This window comes from Aythya ferina (assembly GCF_964211825.1).
Source record: "Aythya ferina genome assembly, chromosome: Z".
Classification (NCBI taxonomy): domain Eukaryota; kingdom Metazoa; phylum Chordata; class Aves; order Anseriformes; family Anatidae; genus Aythya; species Aythya ferina.
Window position 1 is genome coordinate 14,742,298 of NC_140299.1, and position 23,170 is coordinate 14,765,467.

The following is a 23,170-nucleotide window of genomic DNA, read 5'->3' on the forward strand; positions in this document are numbered from 1 at the left end:
TGATGGATCTAGGACATACGATTGATGGTATCCAATTTGGTGTCATACACTTGCAATGTTTTTATTTTATAATTCACTGAATTTTCCATATAATTGAGTTTTATATGCTTCATTAAAAGTAGGGTGAGAGAGGTTCTGCTACTAGAACAGTGCCATTCAGTAGACTTTCAATTTTGTGTTATGCTGTATTATTTCCTGCAAACAATGTAGGGACTATAGCATAATGTTTTTAGCCAGATACTGAACTACTACACTCTTTAGTACAGCAGTTTTTCACTGATTAAACTGGCACTGGTTTTGTTTTTTGTAATCAGCAGAGGAGCGTTGTGTTTACAGCTGCCCTAAAGAGAAGCTCAGACTGCACCTACATTTTTAAAGAGTAGATTTAAACCTACAGAAAGCCTATTTTGGCTACGGGACAAAACCCTGCCCACCTTATAGTACACACAGTTTACTGATCCCATGCTCATTCCACAATAAACACAGGAAATCTCCCTATTAAATTCAGTGGATGTTGGATCAGACTTCTACATGAGATTAGTCCTGGGAAGGAGTGGTGCTCCAAGCTGGCCTAACTTTGCTTCTGCTAAAGCCATGGAAAATACACACTGGCAGCGTACAGAGTTAGTACAGAGTTAGGCCAGCACTATGTAACTGCTGACTTTACCTAGGGCAAAAACACCGGAAAACCCCATTTCAAGAATGAAAAGCAAGCAAGATTTAGTCTGTGCTTTGTGCAAGCTACATAATGCATCATGTTTACTGTCCACTAACTATGAGTGCGTTGGAGACATGACTTTGTATTTACTTCACAAAGGCATTTAAATCTGTAGCTCACTGATAAATAGAATCCATTAAATCACCTAACAGATGAAGTGTAGCGGCTTAAAATTTTAGGGACAGATATACTGTCCTTAGTCCTCTGGTGTATTGTTCACACCTTCGGGAATCCTGCTGTGGGCAGACAAAGGGAAACACACATCCCACTGCACTGAAAGCACATTTCTTGGCACTGTTCATAACCACAGAAGACACATGAATCACATTTGGTACCTCATGGAAAACATGTAAATGGCCTTCTTTTATCAAACACTGTAAACATGGTTAGCTTTGCTCTTCACATGAAACACAAATGTAAAAAATGATCATAATTGATTAAAACACTTCCCTTATGCCCACCCACTAAAGCCCTAAACACCTCAGAGGGTGTTATAGGAAGATCAACGTTTTACAAGATAATTCTTTTAAAATGCAATCTTTTTTTTTTTTTTTTCTTTTTCTTTTTCATTTTAAATAATGCAACAACAAACATATTAGAACACTATCAGGTAGTGTCATCTTCACCTTCATCCAGGGCATAGTTGAGCTTTATGACTGTGCTGATAAAGTCACCGAGTTCTACAAAATCTGCAGTGATAATATTCACACCACTTTCTCCTGGTTTCTGAGTTCGGACCCACTGCATCATTGCGGGAAGAGCCCTAAGGAGAAAACAGGAACAATAATTACTCATAAAGCAGTGAGAGAAATATAGGATTTACTAGCAGTGACTCCCGTTGATCTTACTTTGTTTCTAAGCGAAGCACATGAGAAAGGACAAGTGTTACTGCTCAGGCTTTTTGGGAACCCTACTTTTTATTCTCTGTGGAAATATTATGTTGATTTTATTCAACTTCTCAGTAGAAAAGAATAAATGCAAGGTTATACAGGCTCACAGTGATTACTGATCTTGCCTAGGGGTACAGGAATGGACCGGACACCTTTTCAGTATCATATGGCCATATGACTCCACGGGAATTGTTTATGGAAAAAGAAGCAACAGAGGACTCAAGACACATGCAAAGTACATTTGACATGTTCAAGGAAATACTGAAAATATTATATTTGGGGACACAAAACAACCATGGTTTTTATAGTATAAGTACAGCATATCCTCAATACTCTTTCTTTCCTAGTACTAGTATCCCTGTCATAATTATATTTTGTCATATACAAGTGATTAATAACTGAAATAAGAAGCACTACAGTCATATTCAGTCTTTTTAAAAATAGCATATCTTTATTATGTGAGACCCCTAGTGCTGGGACACTGGGGTATAAAAGATGTCTCCCTAACCGGGTTGGTGAATATAAAGAAATCTTTCTGATATCATGAAAATATAAACTGGTGATCACTAGAAATGTATATGGGAAAACAAAGGACTCCCTAAGTCAATAAACAAGATCCAACGTTCAGAAGACAGAAGTTAACAAGTTCAAACAAAATATGGTACAGATTTTTCAAAACAAAAGTGTAATTGACCATTGGAACTATTAACAGACACGGATTTTACTTGTCGCTGGCCAGAATCAGTCTTAAAAAAAAATAAAAAAAAGGAAAGGTTACAATTACCTATGATTTTGCAGGTGAATGCACAACATAAAGGTTTAACTTCTGCAAAACATCTGTTCGTATGCTTAAATACATTGTAAGACATATGTCTAGGACCAGTAAAGCATTTTATTTCACACACTGATTCATTACAACTGAAGCACAGGCATATATATGCACCAGCCCATAAAACTGAGCTTAAGCAATCTACTGTAAAAAAAAAAATAATAAAAAAAAATTGGTATCTTTAGATTTATGCAATCCTGGAAAGTTGCACTCACTGGACAGTAACAGATGCAGGTGTGGTGTTATGTATTTTGCAGTGCCTGGGCTATTTGAAAACTCAGGACATCAGAAACTTAGGATCTCAGTAAAATGGCTGGGACCACAAAACCAATCAAGTCTTCCTCCTTGGAGATCTTCAAAACAACCTGCTCTAGATGGCCTTGAGCTGGGGGACTGGACCACACAACCTCTAGAGGCACCTTACAACTTCAATCATTCTGTGATTCTGTGAAACAGCTACCCAGAGCAGCTGAAAATCCACCTCATCTTCACAACATTGCTGAACACTGAGGGAAGACATGAGGCTGTACATCTAAGACGGCAGCATGTTGCCTTTGTCTTTGATATGTGCCTGCTGTAGCTCAAAGAATTGCAGGTTTAAAGGTGAACTGAGAGAGTACAGGCAGGCACAGATTTTTTTTTACTTCTGCATATGCTGATACCTTTGACATATTAGTCTTCCTTGAGGCATAAGTACCTTCTTTTGGTGTCCTTTATTTGTTCTGAATCTGCTTCTGATATGTAATTCGGCCTTGAGACCATTGCGCTTCCTGTCTACACACTCAGTCACATACCCTGAAATACTTTTTAATTTTTCCTACTGTGTTGTTATTAATTCAGTCTTTAATAGACAGTCATGTTCCTTTAAATAGTGTTTTATTTTAAACTCAGTTTGCCCTGCCATTTCATCTCCAAATAGGATTGGTTGTAAAAATGGGTTGTTTACATTTTACTGATATTTCAAATAAAACTCAGTTGCACGACCCTTTGTCCATACATGATTTGTTAGATAAAGTCACAGAAATCTTTTGTTCAAGAGACTGACAAGTGTTCAAAGGTAAGTCAAAAAGTGAATCAGATTATCCAATAAAAACCTTATTTGCATAGTAAAGCCAAAGAACACATCGTGGAAAAACATATACCTGAACAAAAGATTTTACTGACCTTAAGGATTTGGTCTATGCAACTCTGCTTGTGACAGAAATTCACAGAAAAACACATACATTTTCCCATCTTCCTCCCACAGTGCCATCTTGAAAATGGATCTAGATCACTGACTGTAAGAAACCACGCGTTGCTCAGCTGCAGTACAAATACATGCTCACAGTAATTATTAGAATAAGCTTGCTTTAACATTCCTCAGGGTGTCTTTGTGATAGCAGCACAAACCTTGTTCACCCTTCCTTGTAATTTCCAGTCTCTGCATGCCTCAAACTAGTAATTGTTCTCATTAAGGGTTTTAGTAAGAGGAACACAAACCATGCTGCGTGGCAGCCACCTACATGATTGCGCTCACAGAAACCCAGTGTGTACCATGGTCTTAATGGAAATTCTTGCAATCTTGATAAAAATGATTTTGTGCATAAGGATATGCAAGCCTCTCAGCCTGCAGACCAACCTTGACAGCACCACTCTGTGTTAAGCAGAACCTGGCTCTCTTATGATTCTTATGGAAGCTGTTGCTGTCCGCATTTCAGAGTCTCACTGGGGATCTGTCAACAAAGGTTCTGATCCTGACCCTGTAAGGGCTGGGAACAGTCCAGCCACATCAGCATGGGCTGCAATTGTAGATACTCAAGGTTAGCTATCTCTGCTTCTCGGCAAAAATAATTCCACTAACTGCAGTGGTCTTGGCACACTCTAATTACATCCACACCTGCACTGCACTAGTGCAAATAGTTCTTATAATAATCAAACAGGTTAATGCTGGTAGCAGTGCCAGTGATGTCAATGTTGAAACTACAGGGAGGACAGGCCCCAACTCTCCTTACAGTACAGGGCAATTCTTATTCTCTTCACCCTCCCATACCTCAGCTGCCTTTGCTGCAAAGGATGCAGTGGGAGCTTCAGAAGTTAATCATAGAATCACAGAATAACCCAAGTTGGAAGGGACCTGGAAGGATCACTGATTCCCACTCCTGGCTCTACATAGTACCACCAAAAAATCAGACTATATGTCTGAGAGCGTTGTCCAAATGCTTCTTGACCTCCAGCAACTCGGTGCTGTGACCACTGCCCTGCGGTGCCCGACGACCCTCTGGGTGCAGAACCTTCCCCTCACGCCCAGCCTGACCCTCCTCTGTTGACCTGAAACCAGATGGATGGTGATCAACCAGATGGATGACCTTGAGATAAAAAGAAACGAAGTTTGTTAAGCAAGACCTTCTCCTCATAACAACTCCATGCTGTTCCCTCAGGTCCTGTCGCTGTCCCCAGAGAGCAGAGCTCAGCGCCTGCCCCTCCGCTCCCCTCATGAGGGAGCTGCAGGCCGCCATGAGGCCTCCCCTCAGCCTGCTCTGCTCTGGGCTGAGCAAACGAAGGGGCCTCAGCCTCTCCTCATACGTCTTGTCCTTCAGACCCTTCATCTTCTCCATAGCCCTCCTTTGGACACCTTCTAATAGCTTTATGCCCTTCTTATATTGTGGTGCTCCAAACTGCACACAGTGAGGCTGGAGGTGAGGCCACACCAGCACAGCACAGAAGGACAATCCCTTCCCTTGACTGGCTAGCAATGCTGTGTTTGATCACCCCAGGGTATGGTTGGCCCTCCTGGCTGCCAGGGCACAATACTGGCTCACATTCAACTTGCTATCAACCAAGACAGATCCCTTTTCATGGGGATGCTCTCTAGCATCCCATCCCTCACTCTGTACACATAGCCAGGGTTGCCACATTCCAGGTGCAGAATAAGGTACTTGCTCTTGTTAAACTGCACATTGTTGGTGATCGCCCAGTCCTCTCATTTGTTATGATCTCTCTGAAAGGCCTCTGCACCCTCAAGGGAGTCAACAGCTCCTCCCAGTTTAGTACCATATGCAAACTCACTCAGTATACTTTCAAGTCCTGCATCCAAGTCAGTCATGAAAAGATTGAAGAGAACTGGACCCAAAATGGAGCCCTGTGGAACCCTACTGGTGACTGTCCACTGGTACAATGTAACCCCATTTACCAGAACCCTGTGAGTCCAACCCATCAGCCAATTGTTCGCCCACTGCATTATCTATTTGTCTAGCTGTATGCTGGGCATTTTATCCAGAGGGACTCTGTGAGAAACAGTATTGAAAACTGCTGAAATGCAAAAAGATTACATCAACTGGCTTCTCTTGGTCGCAGAATCACAGAATCATTAAGGAAATCGTTAAGGTAGGAAAGACTTTCAAGATCATCTGGTCCAACTGTCCCCTTACCACCAATATCACCTGCTAAACCATGTCACCAGGCACCACGTCCAACCTTTCCTTAAATACCCCCAAGAACGCTACCTCCCTGGGCAACCCATTCCAATGCCTAACTGCTCTTTCTGAGAAGAAATGTCTCCTCATTTCCAATCTGAATCTCTCCTGGTGCAATTTGAGGCCATTCCCTCTAGTCCCACTAGTTACCTGTGAGAAGAGGCCAAGCCCCAGCTCCCAACACATTTCCTTCAGGTACCTGTAGAGAGCAATAAGGTCTCCCGTGAGCCTCCTCTTCTCCAGACTAAACAATCACAGTTTTCTTAGTTGCTCCTCACAGGACTTGTATTCCAGGCCCTTCACCAGCTTCGTAGCCCTTCTCTGGACACATTCCAGGGCCTCAATGTCCCTCAATGACCAGTCACCAGCTGGATTTCACTCCATTTACCACCACTCTCTGGGCCTGGAGGTCCAGCCAATTTTTAACCCAGCAAAGAGTGTACCTGTCTAAGCCACGGGCTGTCAGCTTCTCAGGGAGAATACTGCGAGAGGCCATGTCAAAGGCCTTGCAGAAGTCTAGGTAGACTACATCAACAGCCTTTCCCTCATCCACCGGGTGAGTCCCCCAGTCACAGAAGGAGATGATGTTGGCCAGGCAGGACTTGCCTTTCATGAACCCTTGCTGATGGGGCCTCATCCCCTGGCTGTCCTACCTATGCTGTGTGACTGCATTCAAGATGACCTGTTCCATCACCTTCCCTGGTGCTGAAGTCAGGCTGACTTCCCTGCAGTTCCCTGAATCCTCCTTACAGCCCTTCTTATAAATGGGTGTCACATTAGATGTAGAGCTTAGTGATATGGTTTAGTGGAGGACTTGTTAGTGTTAGGTCAGAGGTTGGACTCAATGATCTTGAGGTCTCTTCCAACCTAGAAATTCTGTGATTCTGTGATTAAAAAGTCTTCAGTCATCTGGGACCTCTCCAGTTGACCATGATAGCTGATAGATGATCAAAAGTGGCTCAGCAATCACATCCAACAGCTCCCTCATCATCCTTGGGTGAATCCCATCTGGCCCCATGGATTTGTGACAGTCCAGATGGAGCAGCAGGTCTCTAACTGTTTCCACCTGAAACCAGATGGATGGTGATCAACCAGATGGATGACCTTGACATAAAATAAATGAAGTTTGTTAAGCAAGACCTTCCCCTCATAAACCCATGTGTTGTGGGACCTCAGCCCTGTGAATAAATGCTCCAAAGCGCACACAGGATGGAAAGTCATACATTAGCATGTTACAAACTAAGAGCTGGGTAGCAGGAAAACCTGAATATGCAGAATGCTGTCAGCCCTTTAAAACATATGTAAGACTTTTCTGTCCCACAGCTGTGAAACTCAGCCCTCAATGGCAGAGTAAGAAGTTTCAGAAGGAAGAGTATCTAACTTCTAGGGTTGCAAAAGCCACTGTAGAAGTCTGAACCATGGACACAAAAGGGTGCTGCTTGCCTTAGCCTCAAACCACACAGAAGGAAGGCACAGTGGTCTGCAAAGCCTTAGAGAGGAGCATCCACCTTTTGTTGCAGTAACTCATGCAATGCTTTCACAGCACCGCAGATCCACCAACCTCTGTGTGGGCTGGCCAGACAGGGCGCTCCTGCAGGCCCACACAGCGCTGCCCCACCAACCAGCACCTGGGGTTGACTCCTTCGTCCTGTCCCCTGGCACTGGGGCAGGGCTGGTGGTACCAGCAGTGTGGAAAAGCAAACCATAGGATGGGGAATTGAGCCACCATGGGAAGGCTGCTCCGAGGAAGGGACTGGCACTTTACCCAGCTCTGACTGTGCACAGCAATCTCCAATCTTTGAAAAAAAAAAAAAATCTTCTGTCCTAAGGAAGTATGTAGGATACATCATTTATTTGCACTCAGAGCCTGCTGCCCTCACATTGCTGAAGCAGAAGAACAGGGCACTGAAGTGACATGGACAGCCATGACATGTAAAAGCCTCTCCACACGGCCAGTGTGACCCACCCCACTGCCATGCTCCGCAGCAGTCTCCTGCGGCCACCCAGATAAGCTGGTTGGTGCATGTGGAAGGGGGACTGTGGAGGAGATGGGTGTAATAGGGACATACACACACTGGGCAATGCCATGTCCTACAGAGACATTTGTGGCTGCATTTCTTCTGAGTCCAAAGCTTTTCTCTCTAGATTGACCTTCACTGGGTCTGTCAGACACATCAATCATTTGGGCATGCCTTCGGTATCGAGATGACTTACATCAGTGCCGTGGAAACATGCCCTACATCACTGTCTCAGGCTTTTTTTGTTGTTGTTGTTTGAGAAGCCATGTACTTTCTCATATACTGTTGCTAGAGTGATTTTTATTTACAACTCAGTAAAATCTAGTCTCAGCTTTGACAGTTACTTTATTACCTCTATTTTCCCTGTTCTGCTTGCTTGCTCTTATAAACAGAAATGCGTGCAGGTGTTTTTTGTGGTTTTGTTTTGTTTTTAAGTTTTGCACTTCTTTGAGGAACCATTTTCTGATGTGCTAGAGAACTTACCTAAGAAACTCTGCCCTAAACTACAAGACATGCTTGGCCCTTTTCAAAGCTATTTAACGTTCAGGACGACTTCTTTATTTTCCTCGATCTGTCAAATATCTCAGGTGGACTCCAATGGAATTAAACTTTGTTTGGAAAATAATAATATATTCAAGTAGCTTCAGTTCAAGCAGCAAAGCTGAGAGGTGCATTATACGCTTTCAGAAAGAAGATATGACCTAACTAATTGCATTAAAATTCTCTTTTGAAAAAATTTGCTGTTAGGCTATTTTAGCTCATAAAGAGATTATTTTTTTTTAATGTCTGAGTCATCACAGCCTGACAACATGACAGAACATTAACAGCAGCAGTGCTCCACAACAGGACCTCCCATAGTGAAACAGCCACTCCTCTCTGGAGAGCTTTCAAGGGAGGAGGAGGAGGAAGAGAAGTAACTCTGCAAGCACAAAACAGAAGGGGTGTTCACTGTTTAATGAGAATTTGAGCACTAAATGGCAGACAACAGGTTTTCTTTTAGAGTGTAAAGAGACACTACAACCTAATCCAGAAAGGGAAATGGGTCTCATTTCCAGAGCGCAGAGCTGTCTAGCATTAAATGCCCACTACCAGCAACACCAAAGAGAACTGAAGCAGGTCCACTTGCTTAGGGCAAAAGTTAAATACTCAGGGCACTTCCTCCCACTCCAGTGAACCACAAAGCCTTTTGCAAATAGGTGTTACTATTCGAGAAAAACAGCTCTCCTCTGCAGGAGCATGTGCTCATATGAGCCAGAATTAGAATGCTTACACTTTAACTTTTCCCACCCTTTCATCCAATTTTACTCATATTTGAAGAACACCGATTAATTCTGGAGCCGTAAGTCAGCACATGCTGACTTTTGCTTTTCAAGGATGCTGAGAATTCATCGCTCCAGTGGGAACAGTGGATGTCTCGTGTGTCTCTGAATCATAAAAATCATGACTGGAAAGAACCTTGAAAAGTCATTCAAGTTCATACAGCCCATCCTGAGGCAGGATCAGCTACACGAAGATCAACTATACAAACTACACCTGGCAAATGTTCAGTTTAATCAGTTCTTAGAAGCCTCCAGTGATTTCGCATATTCTACAACCTTCCTCTGAATTCAGAGCATTTCTACATAAATATCCATACACATTCTCACTAGCTTTAATGGGATGAGCCAAAAATAGATGCAACCAAAAATACTGGCACTATGGTGTGCTATTCAGAAATGTTCATCACGTCCACATACTGTTCCCACCGATGAGAAACTGTTCATCACTAAAGTTTCCCTGCAAAACACAAACCATTCCACAGTGCATCATTCAACTGTGATTTTCATTTATTTATTTATTTATTTGGTGGTAGAACTATTTTAAAAGGTTTATGTTTCTTTTTTATGCCAGCCATTTGTTTCTGTCCCCAGATCACAACTTACCATTCTCTCAGTTGTGTTAATAAACCTCCAGTGACAACAGGAAAGACAGCACATGGAAGTGTTCTGGATTAAGAGAAATAAATCAACCGTGTTCAGTCTTACCTTGTCCCAAATGGCCCCAGTCCACTGAAGAGAATTGATTTATATCAGGAGCTCATAAATGTTGAATTGGCACAACCAAGGAACAAATGAACTAGCCACGTACAAGCATGGACCAGCTGGGACAGAACTCCTTAAATCTGCTTCTTTAGTTCTCATGTCCTCTGGGCAGCAGCAGTGTGGTCATAAAATTGTCACTACCAAGGCTAGATTGACTAGAACTAAAAAATTTGGGCAACACTGGGTGAAATAAGTGAATTTTGTTATTCATAGGCTCAGAGAAACACAGGTGGGAACTCCTTTTCCAGGATCGTGAATGGACATGTTACACTGCCCACGAGCTGTCAGGTTGCAGGTACAACCTATGTTAACATCCAACAGCTCTGAATTTATTCTTCTGAAATGTTTATCTATAATTCAGTCATCTCCAATTGCTTTATACAGTTTAGAAGCACATCTAATCAGATGACACAGACTACCGTGCTGGGGCCAGATGAATATTTTAGTGTAATTGATCATAGCACTGTACTCTGCAGAGTCACAAGGGACCAGATGTCTATGCTCTTCTATTGAGCTGTTGTTGCTTTTCTGGATTTCATTTTAAAGGGGAGTCAGAAACGAGCTCAAAAGTGCCCTTTTCTGCCCTCCCTTCAAAAAAATTTCAGCTGTATTTATTGTACCTACACCTCTATGCTTGTATAAAAATGTAATGGGATATTTAATAGCAGCAAGTGATGGTTCTGGAGGTGATTAGTATTCAACATCCTATTTTCCTCATTATGTTTTTAGCCATTGCACCTTGAGCATTAACTAATACCATTAGGAACATATCAGCCAGTAAAGGCTTCAGCGGACCCCATATTCTCAGAGATCTCACTAATGAGGCAATGATAGAACTATGGCCACTCTCCTGGCCTACATGGTGGGGAACTGAAGTGGGAAAAAAGCAGAGCTAAAAGCTTTAACTTCTACCACACAAACTGAGGCATTTAGCTTTTATGACATGAGGCCTTGTAACACATGTACTTCTGGTACATGATAGTCCATGGATTAACTGGAAAAGTACTGTCTGTCCTGAGGATGCCTGATGCCTGGCTTTTCCAGTGATGGAGCAGATCAAGTCAGACAAGCTCTGTAACTGTTCTAATCTGTCGTCTCTTTGGAGATCACACGGGAGAGGAACATCTCCCACTTTCATTAACAGTGGTGTTAAGTCCTAAGCTGTGAAAACAGAGGGGAATAGAATTGCCATCATTTCCTAATCAACCTTTCAGCTGAGAGATCTGAGACCTGTTCAGATGCCATTCGCGCATTCAGATGCGCTTTTGTGGGTCAAAGAGAGAGAAGCCTGAACACCCATTTATCAAGTTCACCTGCTTTAGGCAGTTGTTTCATTCCAAATGGAAATCTGGCTGTTCAAGAAATGCTAAGAAAAACACAGCAATGACAGTAAGAGCAGACTATAGAAATTAAAACTGACCTTAGCCCATTGCCCATGAAACACAGAAGTTCTGTTTTACACAAGACAATGTTCTGCCACCCATCAAGGGATTAGCTACATATTTGCTTTTTGTTTTTTTCCTCTCATCTTCTAGTTCTTTAAAAAAGTTATAATTTATTTATAAACTCATTATACTTGTTTCACCGCATTAAAACCATTAAAACTGTGTGTTACAGTTGACCACAGAACGGGGACAGCTTGGTCACCTGTGTCACCTGTGTGTAATGATCTGTCAAGTGTTCTTTCTGCTTTGTGTCCCCAGATCTTTCACTGACATTTGTTGTCAGTCCCTGTGCTCCCTATCATGTCATGATCTGAGTTGTCAAGCACTTCCTGAGCCAAGCTAGTATTGTGTTTTTTTTTTTCTTTTTTCTTTTTTTTTTTTTCCTTCTAATTACATGAGTTACATGATTCCCATTGCAAGGAGTTAAACACATTACTATTGTCACACAGAATTATCTCCTTTTCACATTGCATAAACATTTCTATTTTACCGTTCTGCAGCACCCACCTACAGAGCTGATAGAACTGAACAGAAACAGTGCCAGCTGATTCTGAGTGCCACAAACACATAACCTTAGTGGTGCTGCATCATCAATGCCCCTTTCACTCTTTCTAAGCTGCAAGAAATACAGCTGATAAAATACTGATAAGCCTCATTTGTACAAATCCAAACAAGGAACTATGCCATTACAGAAACTTCCGTGAATAAATACCCCACAAAAAAAGCAGACCAGCATTGTCACCAATGGCAAATCACTATTCATCAAATGTGTTTATTCACCACTAAGCTGCTTTTTTGATACTTGTTTTTTTTCAGTCCAGGTCTCTTGCCCAGACTTAAAGCTAACAAAGCTCTACATAGTGGAAGAAGTCCTGTTACATGAAGTAAAGGCAAATGACTAGACCCAGGAGGCTCTGAGGTGTCTTCCAAAAAATGCTCATAAGTACATCTTCATCAGTGATGGTGGCTGGGGAATAATTTCTTACTACCTGGAACTTGTGGGTGAATATGTTAATTAAGATAAAGCCATCAGTACTGTTACAACTACAGTACATGACTATGTCTACTACAAATTCTGCCACTTACAAAGGCTACAACTTCCCTGCCTTTATCACACTTAACAATTAATCTCCTACCTTCTGAAGAAAGAAGGCTTGAGTTATTTTATGCTGTATTTATGCCATGTTTTGAACACCACCAAGGAAGAAGCCCCAGGCAGGCAGCAGGCTCGCCCTTCCTGCCTTCAGGCAACTCCAGCTACCCACAGTCTCCCGAAAATGTGTCCTGAACATGTTACCCACACTGCCCACGGCAGCCCCCAGCTCCCAGGCATCCACAGCAGCTTTCAGGTATGGTGCAGATCAGTCTCACTGCACTGATCTGACAAGTGCCTGAGGGGGTATAGCTGCAGGCTGCTACCATCTCCCTGCTTGTAAGGTGCTTTGTGTACACTACATATCCTTTTCTTCTTCTCCAAAGCATAGCACATATGTGTTCTGCCTTCTGCCAGCAGACAGCGAGGCATCAAGATGCTCTGCAAGTCCTGTGGTGGAACACTCAGCTGAAAGCTGAGAACAAGAATAAAATGGCCAGGGTCAACCAGACAGCTAGACAAAATCAAACACTGACATTAGAGCTACTGAAATTATAATGGACTAACTGGAATCTGAATCATGCTATGCTCGGAGACCCAGTGGTGGTATACAACGTGACTACCCAAGTGGAACTGCGAGCAAGAAGCCAGAACAGAGCAGAACATTGTGAGAAAGGATCCCGTACCATGGTCATGGGCTGACACAGACCTCGAGAGGTCAGTGCCACAAGGCACTTTTGTCACTGCAAAACTTCTCTCTCTTTAAAGCCTGCAAATTAGAAAATAATAATAATAATAAAGAAAAGAAAAAAAAAAAAAGAATCTCACTAAAAGTGAGTATATGTTTCAAAACTGCAATCTTAAAAAATCGTGTCTTCTGGGTGCCCAGCAACGGTCTGACAGAGTACAAAAACCCCCACCTTCTCCCCTTGCTAACAGCTCCCTTCCGGAATCAGAGCGATGCATTTTGCACTAAGCTCAAAAGTTTTCACAACAATTTTCCAACCTGTCATCAGGGGCTAACTACCATATTTTCTTATGGGTCTCATGACAGATGGCATTTTTCTTACAGCCCCATCTCCTGGAAATCACAGTACGTAACAATCCTTTTTTTCTAAATGAAAAAAATAAATGCTCTGATGTTATGGAAACAAGCCAGGAAAGAGGAAGCCTAAGTGAAAACAAATAATAAGATAACTGAAAAGACTTCAACTAGTTATTTTTAATACCTTGTTCATTTCTATTCAAAATTTCTTTTTTTTTTTTTTTTTAATTTGGCTGTTCTTATTAATAATTTGATATCCTAAATATTATAATCAAAATAGAAAAAAAAATAGATGTCATTTTGGCTTCAAAGGGATTTCTTATGCTTTAACATAAAGGACAGCTTCACAGAACAGTATAAAAGCGTCTGTAGTTAGTGCAGCTGCACTCAATATTCATATTCAAATAAACAAGCAATTACAAGCAAGAGAAACAAATGGTTTAATTCATCTTGAAATGAGGGAAGAAAGCATGTGTACATGCAAGAACAAATATGTAAAAAGCATTAGCTTCACTGACAGATGAAAGGACAAATTTTTCTAGCTTTGGCCATCTTCCTACCACACCGAGTGATGCCTCTACCACTTGTATGCCAAGGAGCTTAATGAAGGCACCTCACCACCATGGAAGGGCTCCATGTGCAGCAACCTGAGACATAATTGGGTTCTGCACTGTGTAAGGGAAAGGAACCCACAATTTGTGTCATCCGTATCTCCTCTCCTTGATTTTTGCTCCTCAACTTGACATCAATTGCCATCAGACTGTTTTCATTTCATGTCAGCTTATGCCTCCCACATCTTGCCCACACAACCAACCCTTTAACCAGTTTTTGGCAGTGATATAAAATAGGGCCAGCTATCTTGTGTATCAGTATCAGCTGCACTTCAAGCTCAAATTGTGGGGCACTACTAAACTCCATGATATGCAGTAAGGAACACAGGTTGCATAACTCAAATATTTAATGGCTCCAAGTGCTCTTGCACAACTCCCACAACATGCCCAGGAAGATTAAGAATTAAGAGAATTAAGGGACTGACTTCCTCTAAAGTGCAAAAAAGTGCAGGAGCTGCTTTTGGAGGTCCTAGCAACACATGTAGGAGCAGAGAGTACATAGAAAACAACTTATTGTGCAGTGATTTACAGCAAGGATAGGGGGTGATTACTGGTTTTAGTCTGCAACGAAGTTGTAGCCAGCACTGGACTACTCATGATCAAGGTTTCCTCCATCAGCCTTGACCAGGGGGTTCATTTTCTCTGAGAGTTGCCACCACGCGCTGCCTGGAACCTTTCAAAGAGCTCTCCTGCTGAGGGAATTGGTAGGGGACTCCAGGTATGGAGCTGCCCAGTTACTCCCCAACTCGTGATTTCACTTGCTTTTGATGGCTTAGCCCCTCCCTCGTTACAAAACTCAATTTCTTAAACAAGTAAAATTTGAAGGATGCAAGAAATAAAAGAGAAAGAACATGACAACAAATTAAAAAAAATTAAAATGTTGTGCACAGAAGAAACACCCTGAAATTAGACGTGGAGAACAATGAAAGACTACCAAAGCAGAAAAGAAAAGGGGATTTTTACTAATGTTTAGCCCTGCCCAGCAGCCTGCATGCAAAACACGTGAATTAGCAAAGTGATTTTGAACAAAAACTGCTTTTGAGTAACTAGAAAAATGAACAAAAAAGTATGCATCACCATCAGGGAAAACAGAGCAGCTAGATGGAAGGCAGGGTGTATTTAATAAACTTCTGGCTGCCAGCACCATCACTTTGCTGTATGACCTGTAACAGAACTTTGCACATTATTCATTGAACAGTTTCCACTGAAACAGATACAATAAATCCAACTTAATTAAATAGATAATATATAGATTTTTCAGTCTAATAAAGTAGCCCGTAAAACTAATGTTTTTTTACCCAACTCCCTGCAAATGCTTCAAAATTAAACTAAATCTCACCTATATTTGAACCTTTACTGTTGAATACAAAATAAAGCAATTTCCATTTCCTTTCAGATCAAACTGCTCTAAGTGATTCTAGTTTTTTTGTTTCATCAAGTAGATTTACAAGGAGTCTGCAGAAACAGAGCTGACAACCAGAGTACACAAAACTGCACACAGCTGTTTGCCATAGTACCTTGTTTGGTGTATTCCATAATACATTATTCAGAGATAGATACAATGTAGAATAATTCATACTGAATTCACTGTTGAAAAATGCTAAGAGAAAAACCACATTCAAATCCTTCCGACTCTGTTGTGTCCCCAGAGAAAGCCCCAGTGAAGAGCTTGTGGCATTCCCAGGAAGCTAATACCCGATTCTTCAGAGAAGGTGGAAATAAGCTTCATTTGTGAAACATCACTGAGTAGATCACAACGAAGCAATCCACCCAACAATGCTGAAATGGAAAACTGTGACATAAATCAATGCCTTTGAAAAAAGGCCTTTGAAAAACAGGCATTTTTCATCACTATTGCTGTCTGGACAACAAGAAGAACCAGAGAGTATAATATGAGCATCAGGCTTGCATATTCAAGTAATGGAAATTCAGAATAATTACAGCTCTGATTTGAATGATGTTGTGAAGAAAAAAATCAGGATGCAAGATGGTGGGGGACAAAATTATATAGGAGCATACACAATTTTTCAGTTAATTAAAAAAATTAAATGTCTAGCTAATGTTCAGCATATCCAATTAAACCTTGTTTTCTTGCTTTCTGCTCTTTTAAAATTTAAATCATTTTAAATGAGGTGTCTTTAAAGTTATTTTGAATTTGTCAAAGCACTTCAATATTTCTAAAACATTAAGCTGGAAAATATCAAGATGAAATGTTTTCCTACATATTTTCATCAAATACAATTACTTTTCAAGTGTGACCAAATTTCAAAAATCGCATCAGTGCTTCTTACAAATCTGTTTTTCTAGCAAGTTTCTGTTTGGCATCAACATTTCTCCCTAATGTACACATCCCTTCATCAGAGGTACCACCTTGTCTAATTCCTGCTGCCATTTCTTTTGACCTACAACCATCCTCTTATGTAGACCGGAGCTCCTCCACCTTTTCCTCCACCAAGCCTGTATGTCCAAAACTAGTTTCATCATTTTGTTTTGCAAGGTCCACATCAAACAGATACACATTTTCAAACCCATAGTACATTGCTATCATTGTTCCCAAGGTTTTCATCTAAACCATGCTTAAAAACTTCACATAATCAACAAACAAAATGAAGAACTGACATTCAGTACCAAGCTCTTGGTTAGGTCTTGGTTACGGGTTCAAGATGCCATGATCACTCTGGTATGGTCATGTCATTGTGCTGACGTCTGGGAAGCACCTGATTTGGGTTAGCAACTGTAACTCATCTTTTTTGGAGAGTGGTGAATGGTACACAGCGGCCTCGGGCCCAGCAGTGGTCACTGCACAGCAGTAACACAAAACGTCAGAGCAAAGGTCAGCCCAGCAGCCAGACCACAGGTTGTGCAGGTCTAGGATCTTCAAACATCAACTCTCTTTGCAACAGCTGTTTAATCTCACAAGAGCAGGAGACTGAGATGCTTAGTATCCTTTATACATTTTCTGGCTTCTTGCTCTGGCTTCTGGCCTCACATAGCAAAACCAACTTTGTTAATCATCATGATCCCAGAAGCAATATTCTCTAAATAGTATTCTGGGCATTCCTGTGAAGCATTTAGCAGGAGCAGATTTCCCTGTGCAAATCCTTGTTCCTTCTGGTTGTTTTTCAAGCAACCCAGTACTAACAAGCCCCAGACACTCACAGAATAAGCCCTGTGCTACACCAATTATAATTATGCCACACACAGTGTCCAGGACACAGGGCAGAATAGCCACTTCTCTTTCACGACAAGAAATTCTTGCTCTGGACGCAGCTGGGGGAGACATGCTCATGAGGCTCTTCCTGCCAGTATGCTCCCAATTCAGCAAGACTTGTCCCCCTACCACAGGCAGGTCTGGCTCTGACTTCCCAATAACCAGTGGGGCTGTGAATGAATACCGGAAGTATCTTGTTCATCCACTGAAACAGGTTGGGAGGAATCTGCTAACTAATTATCTCTCTCCTTTCAAGGGCTGATAAAGCTCATCTTATAAGCCGCCAGCTTTCTTACCTCCCATTTTTCCAAGAGGGTTGTAAAACTTCACTGCTCTGGTGGCAGGGAGCCCTTCTCTCACTTCCAGCCTAAATTTATTTAGTCAGTTTATCGCTGTTGCTCTTGTGAGAACACTGGCCTTTAGCCTAAACTGTTCTTTTCCCTCTTTGGTATTTATTCCCCTGTGATATTTATAGACAATAATCACATAGCCTCTCTGGCTTCATTGTGCTAGGATAAACAAGACAAGTGCTCTCCATGTCTTCAGCAATGAATTTCCTGATTAACCCAGTAGTCCCTCTCCGCACTTGTTCCAGGCTTAACCACCTCCCCAGAACAGGGATGCTTGGAATTGCACAGGGTATCCAAAAAGATATCCAACAGCACCTTGGGCAGCATCATCGCAGCCCTTCTGTGCACGCTGAAAATGCACTGGTGCGTACCAAGATGGTACCACTCTTTTTCCCAGATGCTTTCTACTGAGGGTGTCGCTTTAGTCAGCCACAGGTGATACTCCCCTAGCCACCGTGCCTGGCTTCCCCAGCTGATGAGATCCCACCTCACCAGAGCATGTTCCCATTGCCATCACCCTGCATTTTGTACCACTGAATTCCAGCTTGTTTCTAAATTCTGCAGGTCTTAAGGTGATCTAGTTCTTCCTGTATGTTACTCCTCAGGCTGCCTCTAGTATGATACTGGCCTCTTTCTTTGTGTTAACAGCAAACTGCAATAGCACTCTCCTTTGGGTGAACCAAGGGTCCTTCATGGAAACGTTAAAGACTACCATTCTCTTTAAGGAATGCTACCATTACTTCCTCTTCAGTCTGGTACTTCCAATCAGTTTAAATTCCATTTCTGATGCCTAAATTCTATTTTGGTTGATAATATCCTATATCAATCAAATAACCCTTACCAGCTACATCACTGAAATCCAGTAATCTACTTTTTCTGTAAAATTTCCATAACATTAGTTAAAAAAAATAATCAATATAGTTTGACACAATCCACCTATGGCAAAACCTCATCAAGATCTGCCCTACTTTCCTTTAATCTCTGTAACTTCAATTATCACTTCTTTCCAGTTAAGGTCGACTGTCTCACCTTCTCCTGAAAGCCTGTTGGAGCTCAGACCATCCCCCTATCATTGTAACGTAAGCAAATTTTACATTTGCTGCTCTCCACTCTAAGCCATTGTTTTCATAGATCTGTTTTAATATGGGCTATGCTTATGCATTTAGCAATTATGCCATTCCAGTTATGCCACTCTCCTCTTTGCTTGATTGTATCCAGTTCGTACAGCTTTTAAAAAATATCTACCTCAACACTATCTGGGGTCACAAAGAAGACTGCAGGAGGAACCCTGACAGTTCAGACAGTGGGATCTCAGGCTGCAGTTTGGCTTTGACATGTATCTTATCTTCCCAGGTTTCTGGCCTTACAGAGTAGGAATTTATCCAGCTGCACAGAGGTCTATCCCTAAGAGTCTGTGTACACCTAGAAACAGATCGTTCAGCACAGAAATCTTGCTAATACATTCAGGTCTTATTTTTCATATCATTTTTGTATTACATATTTTATATTAGATATGAAAATATGCAATATTGAAAAAATATGAAAAAATATTTTCATATTATATTTTTTATCTACAGGATAAAAATCTAACTTCCAAGCTCCACACTGAATAAATGAAGCAGAACTTAATATAAAGATAACCACTGTTAGTACAGTTATTTTAGCCAACTCAAGAGGGTCCATTTTTAATGCAGTGGTGCTACAGTTCATATACTGCACTGTGCTGCGGAATCCACTGGAAGGAATGAAATCCACTTACGTCAGTCTGGCAGGTATTTTTGCTGACCTTTGAGCCATGCTTTTTGCCATTTGTTATTGTCAGATTTTATAATAAAATGCTAACAGTCATCTTTTCTTATAATTCAACCTTATAGACAACGGTCTTGAAATGGCTCAGTGATGAAGCAATCACTGGCAACATAACATGATTGGCACCAAAATTCAGTTCTCTCAGAAAGTGAAGACATCGTCACTAGACTCTTCCACACTGCATATTACTGACTCTAGATTACATCTACCATCGTGCTGTCTACCTCAGTTTCAAATTATTTTAAATTTTAAAGTGCCAGCTGGGCCATCTCACTCAACTTTCTTATAGAAAAAATAAAAACAGGTTCTGACTTATTTTTCCTGGAAATAAATAAATAAATAAATAAATAAATAAAGGTCCTGGAAATATGACACAGAACATTACTCAGATGACAGACTCCCCCTGAAGAACTCTGTCCTTCTACTGTGTCTATTTCCATGCACACTGGGTGAATTATTGTTGTTAATAATACTGCTATTTTGCTTGGCCAGTTGTACCCACCATATACGTAATGGGTAAGACTGTAATTTCCAATAGCCGTGAGCAAAATTAAAATGGAGATTAGGAATGAGAAAAAAAATATGTTATTGTCTGTAGACTGTCACTTGATCAACAACGATAATCCAGGGAATGGTAAAGGCTAGGCACTTCAGTGCTAGACATCCTGTGTGATATTTCATAGATCGGGCTTGAAACCAAGAACTTCTACTCTGTGACAAAATCCAGCATTTCAAAATGTGATTCTATTTCAAATTAGAAAGCAAAGTGTTGGCCTTTCCCATCACATAAAGTTCAAAATCTATTTCTGAATACAAAAGTGAAAGCTGTGGATACAGCAACAGCATTAAATATTGCAATTAGCACTGTAACATAAACCTAAAGACAAGATGGAATTAATAGAAGTACAAAGTTGAAATGTTTTGACATAAACTGTTTTGCTAAAGTAGACTTCTCCCTGGAGAAAAACACTGAAAGATGCAGTCTTGAAAAAAAAGCGTAGACTAAGATATCTGCAGTTTTCAACAAAATGCTGCACCAATGGGAACAAATGGTTTTGTAATCGCTGGGTCAAAACAATTTAACATAAGCATGTACTTGCTGCCACGACTAACAAATCTAACAACTGTAGACCAAAACTTTAAAAAAGGAAATAAAATATTAACTAATATAGCACTGAAGTGATCTCAGCTTAGCTTTAAAAACTAAGTTTTGTGGGCTTTTTTTTCAAGTGCAAATGATGATTTGGAGAGTTCTTACTGGTTCTGATCTGCACTATAAATAGTCAGACATTGTGAGAAGTCTCATGCTTCCAGTAATACTGGTAACTTCTGAATTGATCTCATATTTTATTTAACAAATACTCCACACTGATGAACTAGGGTTGCTATACCACAAATGAAACAAGCCACATCACAGACCACCAGGGAAAAAGTAAACTAAAAAATGCATTATATAGCTTGTAAAAAGTGTAGCAAGGGATTTCAGAGGAGGCATCAACAATAAACTAAAATCCTTCTGGGGTGAAGCCAGGATAGATTTCAGCTGAGATATGCCACAGCAAAGAGGGCATTCCCTCATCCTTCGGGACATGAGTCATGCTGGATCACTCTGCTCCATCAGCAGAAGACCACACAGATCCATCACGTCAGTCACACAACCAGTGTGAGAGCCGCTGCGGAGGCTTGTGTGCCTCTTGTGAAATACACATCAAGCTGCACATGTACCAAAAAGCAGTCCCCTTCCTCCTACATACTTCCCAGGCCAGATGCTGCTGGTTGGCCTCAGGCCCTGCACCCCTCCAGCCAGCACTGACTCAGCTCTGGACAGCACAGCCTCTGTCCATGTGTCCCCATGGGCTGGCACCTTGTTGTGCATCAGTGGACATGTTATTTAAGGCACAACAAGAGCTCACAAGCATGGGCCTGGAAAAAAACACACACAACTCACTTAAAAAAAAAAAAAAAAAGCAAACAAAAAATGCAAACAAATGACAACAACAAAAACAGATAAATGAATAAAGCAATGATTTCCCTGCCAGCTGCTGTGAGTCTGCATCTCAGAAGAGGCGTACCCTGAGAAGAGCTGCTCAGTGCAGGAGCAGACAGCTGGGATGGTCAACCCTGGCTGTAAGACCGGTGGTGGCTGCAAGCAGGAGACAAGCCCAGAGGTTACTGAGAGGGAGTTACTGTAAGTGAGCCTGTGGTCAGTCCATACAGTGCATTTCCAGAGTTACCACCAAATAAAGGAAAGTCCTGCCTGAGATAGAAAATATTTTTCTAAGAAGCAACCTACCTGCAAATCTCATGAGAAATAGCTTACAAGAAAAACACCCAGATGCTCATCATATGATTTCCTATTTCCACAAATGCTCCTCAGACTGTAGCTCTCAAAGAAGAAAGCTTTCCACCAAGAAAGAAGAAGCTAACCAGTTGCATTTTCATCTTCTCTGTTTTATTGCAGCCAGACATGAATAGCATGACAAACTGTGTGAGGGAGAGAGGGAGCCAGCAGTAAGCACCACAAGGTGAAAGAGATCATTATCAACCAAATGCTTTCTGATCTGAGATTAACAGCAGGCTCAAAAGAACTTACTGAGCACAGCATTAAACAAGGGCGAGAGAGTGGCTCTCAGGGCACTTCATTTCTGATGCCTTTGCGATGACCTTGCCCATCCCTGCCAGGTGAGTCCTGTCCTGTCACTACCACAGAAGGATGTTCAGCAGAAGGGCTGAACAAAGCACAGACACTTGCCATGCCATGCAGTCATACTCTTCAAAGAAGCAGCACTGCACTGGCATAACACACATTTAGCTTAATGACCCGCAGGGGCACCCTATGGCTGCCTGAAACACCTCTGGGAGGACATGGAATCAGTTCTGAGCGGTGGCAGATGCCAGCCCCTAGGCACAGGGGCTAATGTGCCAAAGGACAACGTGTCCCCGAAAAGCTGATGGTGACCACAGGCCATGCTCACCCCATGCTCTCTGGGAAGGGCAGTGGGGAGTCAGGTTGCCATGTTCTCAGTTCCTTCCAAGAAGCTCGGGCAAGTAGCAACATAGGGCCAAGTCATAATGAATTAACTCTTGAAAAAAAGTCCTGCTAGTGCTCAAACCTTGGCAAACAAGGCACCAAATGCACTGACTAAAATGATCATTCCCCAGGTACTCGAACGATGAAGTACACTACTACCTGCATGACTTTTTTTTGTATTACAGCATTGTCTAGGAGCTCTAATTTCAACTGCTTTCACTGTAAAGGGGGAGAGAAGTCAGTTTCTGACTTCAGAGTTTGTAAATCCAAGTAGGGAGGAAATAAAGGTCCATGGCTGTCCCCCATCACTGGCCAGCAGCAAAATCAAGGAGCTATATCACCCAAGATCTGGATCAGTTCTTGATTTCCTACACAAAAGTGCTTGTTGGTACAACTGAGAGCATGATGGCACTACTTGAAAGATAAAGCTAAGCAAGTTTTAATATCCCACTATGAAAAGAATGATGGAAAATACTCCTTTGTGCTACAACTCAGAAAACAAAAAATGTCAGTGCAAAAGTGCCAGCATGTCACCATGGCTCTGACTTGAACCAGTCAGTCTTCTTCATGCCTTAATACTATTTTAT

At 41.6% G+C, this 23,170-nt stretch overlaps 1 protein-coding gene across 1 annotated transcript in view; it reads right to left on the reverse strand.

Moving 5' to 3' along the window:
* Positions 1–1,226: 1,226 nt before the first annotated feature.
* The window catches only part of PLCXD3 (phosphatidylinositol specific phospholipase C X domain containing 3), an 86,240-nt gene continuing 64,296 nt past the window's right edge, over positions 1,227–23,170 (reverse strand). The window contains exon 3 of the mRNA XM_084503984.1: positions 1,227–1,481. Within this exon, the coding sequence (XP_084360110.1) occupies positions 1,325–1,481 (157 nt within the window). The 3' untranslated portion in view covers positions 1,227–1,324. The remainder of the gene's footprint in view (positions 1,482–23,170) is intronic.